Source organism: Montipora capricornis, chromosome 9 (assembly GCF_036669925.1).
Source record: "Montipora capricornis isolate CH-2021 chromosome 9, ASM3666992v2, whole genome shotgun sequence".
NCBI classification, from domain to species: Eukaryota; Metazoa; Cnidaria; class Anthozoa; order Scleractinia; family Acroporidae; genus Montipora; species Montipora capricornis.
Window position 1 is genome coordinate 21,551,319 of NC_090891.1, and position 2,500 is coordinate 21,553,818.

At 51.3% G+C, this 2,500-nt stretch overlaps 2 protein-coding genes across 2 annotated transcripts in view; one reads left to right on the top strand and one right to left on the bottom strand.

Annotated features, from left to right (window-relative positions):
* Positions 1-2,500, bottom strand: part of LOC138016687 (sushi, von Willebrand factor type A, EGF and pentraxin domain-containing protein 1-like) — a 98,862-nt gene that overhangs the window by 26,880 nt on the left and 69,482 nt on the right. The window lies entirely within an intron of this gene.
* LOC138016257 (uncharacterized) overlaps positions 1-2,500 on the top strand; it is a 5,140-nt gene that overhangs the window by 481 nt on the left and 2,159 nt on the right. Inside the window, exons 1-2 of the mRNA XM_068863429.1 lie at positions 1-867; positions 1,147-2,500. The exon at positions 1-867 is cut by the window's left edge and continues 481 nt beyond it; the exon at positions 1,147-2,500 is cut by the window's right edge and continues 2,159 nt beyond it. Coding sequence (XP_068719530.1) covers positions 1-867; positions 1,147-2,500 — 2,221 coding nt within the window. The remainder of the gene's footprint in view (positions 868-1,146) is intronic.

Here is a 2,500-nt window from a genome sequence, read left to right on the forward strand (position 1 = left end):
TCAATCGTCAAGAATTCTACATCAATTAGCGGCGTTTGGCAATCGATCCGACAGCATTATGGCTTGCAGTTAACTGGCTCCCGTTTCTTGGACCTCGCGAACATTTCTTTGAAGCCTGAACAGCGTCCTGAGGATTTATTCCAAATCTTAATGGCCTTTATTGAGGACAACCTACTCACCAGATCCAGCGGAATCACTCATTATGGCGAGATCCCGGACGCTGACGAAGAACTATCTCCATCCCTCGAAAATTTTATTGTTCTCACTTGGCTACGCCTACTCCATCCCAACCTTCCACGACTTGTGAAACAACGTTATGGAACCGAATTACGTAGTAGGACGTTGGCCTCTGTGAAACCTGAAATCTCTCAAGCTCTCGAGTCGTTACTTGACGAGCTCCACACCAGTGATGAATCAAAGGTTCTACGCTCTGCGCCCCCGACTGATCATCGCTCATTTGTTCCCACACGACGCAGGCTACTGCCTAAACCTCGAGCTGTCAAGTCTTGTCCTCTTTGCCAGCAGGCCGGCCGCCCAGATTTTCGGTCACATTTTCTCAGCGGTTGCAAGTTTCTGCCCGAGCCTGATCGTCTCTTCATGTCCAAGATTCGCCAAGTGGCCGGCATTGAATTAGAGGAGAGCAGTTATGATTACCAGCACTATCCTGATCTGACTAGCCCTCCGGGTTTTGAAGAATTCGCAGATATGCAGCATTGTCCCTCCAGAGTCCTACCTACTATGACACCCCCTGCCACTCGTCGCGTAAACGTCTCCCAGTCTCCATTCCTTCACGCTTTTTATGGTCATCACCCTTTACGCCTTACAATAGACACCGGCGCAGAAACTAATATGATGAGAGCTTCTTTAGCCAAGCATATTGGTGCTAAGATAACTAAAAGCTCCCAGACTGCTTTGCAGGCCGACGGTCGCGCCCCGTTAACTGTTGTTGGTGAGACCCGCCTTCCGCTGATTCGTCAAGGCAGACCTCTTACTTTGGAAGCTCTCGTTGTCGAGAATCTTGATGTTGACATACTTGCTGGAACACCCTTCATGGCTTCCAATGACATTGCAGTCCGCCCCGCTAAGCGTGAGATCATCATCGCTGGGTGTGACGTGGCGTCTTATGGTTGTTCCCAAAGTCCTCAGACCCACTACGCTGTCAGAGCTTGCCACCTCCTTCGCGCCCCGAATACTAACACAACCGTCTGGCCGGGTGAGTTCCTGGAAATTGACGCCTCCTCAGTGCTACTTAAAGATGCTACACTTGCCATTGAGCCCCGTATGGATTCGGTCTCTTCTAGTCACCTCAAACCTGCTCACACCTGGCCTCATCCCGACATTGTCCAGTCCATTGGTGGTAAACTGAGACTTCTCAACAATACCGAGGAGCCCCTACTAATCCGCAAGAACGACCATTTATGCCAAGCACGTCTAACTGTTCTGGAGTCTTCCATAGAGCCCTCCTCAACCCAAGCTGCAGAGCCGTGCCCCAAGTCTACTACTCCTCCCTCTTCTTCCGTCGAGTCCGTACATGTAGACCCTGACGGTTTGTTGTCCCCTGCTGAGAAAGCCGCGTTCATCTCGCTACTGAAGGAATTCCAATTGGTTTTCGATCCCCGTATTCCTGGTTACAATGGAGCTGCCGGGCCGATTGAAGGGGTTGTGAATATCGGCCCTGTCGAGCCTCCCCAGCGAAAAGGGCGTGTCCCACAGTACTCTCGCGACCAACTCGACCTGCTTCAAACCAAATTTGACGAACTTGAGGCTCAAGGCATTTTTAGTCGACCAGAAGATTTAAACGTTGTGGTGGAATACTTGAATCCATCCTTCTTGGTGAAGAAGAGGAATGGCGGTTTTCGCTTAGTCACAGCCTTTACTGACGTGGGCCGCTATAGCAAGCCCCAGCCCTCACTAATGCCGGACGTGGACTCCACTCTTCTCAAGATTGCTTGCTGGAAGTACATTGTAGTCTCTGATTTGTCTCAGGCGTTCTACCAAATCCCACTTGCAAAGAACTCCATGAAGTATTGTGGCGTGGTTACACCCTTTAAAGGCGTTCGTGTCTACACGCGTTGCGCAATGGGAATCCCCGGTTCCGAAACGGCCCTCGAGGAGCTAATGTGCCGCGTCCTGGGTGATCTCCTTCAGGAAGGGTGTGTCGCTAAGATTGCCGACGACTTGTATTGTGGTGGTAACTCCCATCAAGAGCTCCTTTTAAACTGGCGAAAAGTCCTCTCGGCTCTCGATCGCTGCAACCTTCGCCTCTCACCTGCGAAAACCATAATCTGCCCAGCTTCTACCACCATTCTCGGTTGGATATGGTCCCAGGGCTCGATCCGCGCTTCTCCGCATCGTGTAGCTGCTCTTGCTTCTTGTGAGCCACCCAAGAATGTACGCGGTCTCCGTGCTTTTGTTGGCTCATACAAAATGCTTGGTCGGGTCCTTAGTGGAGCTGCTAAACTCCTCGCTCCTCTCGAGTCGCTTACGGCTGGTCGTCAAT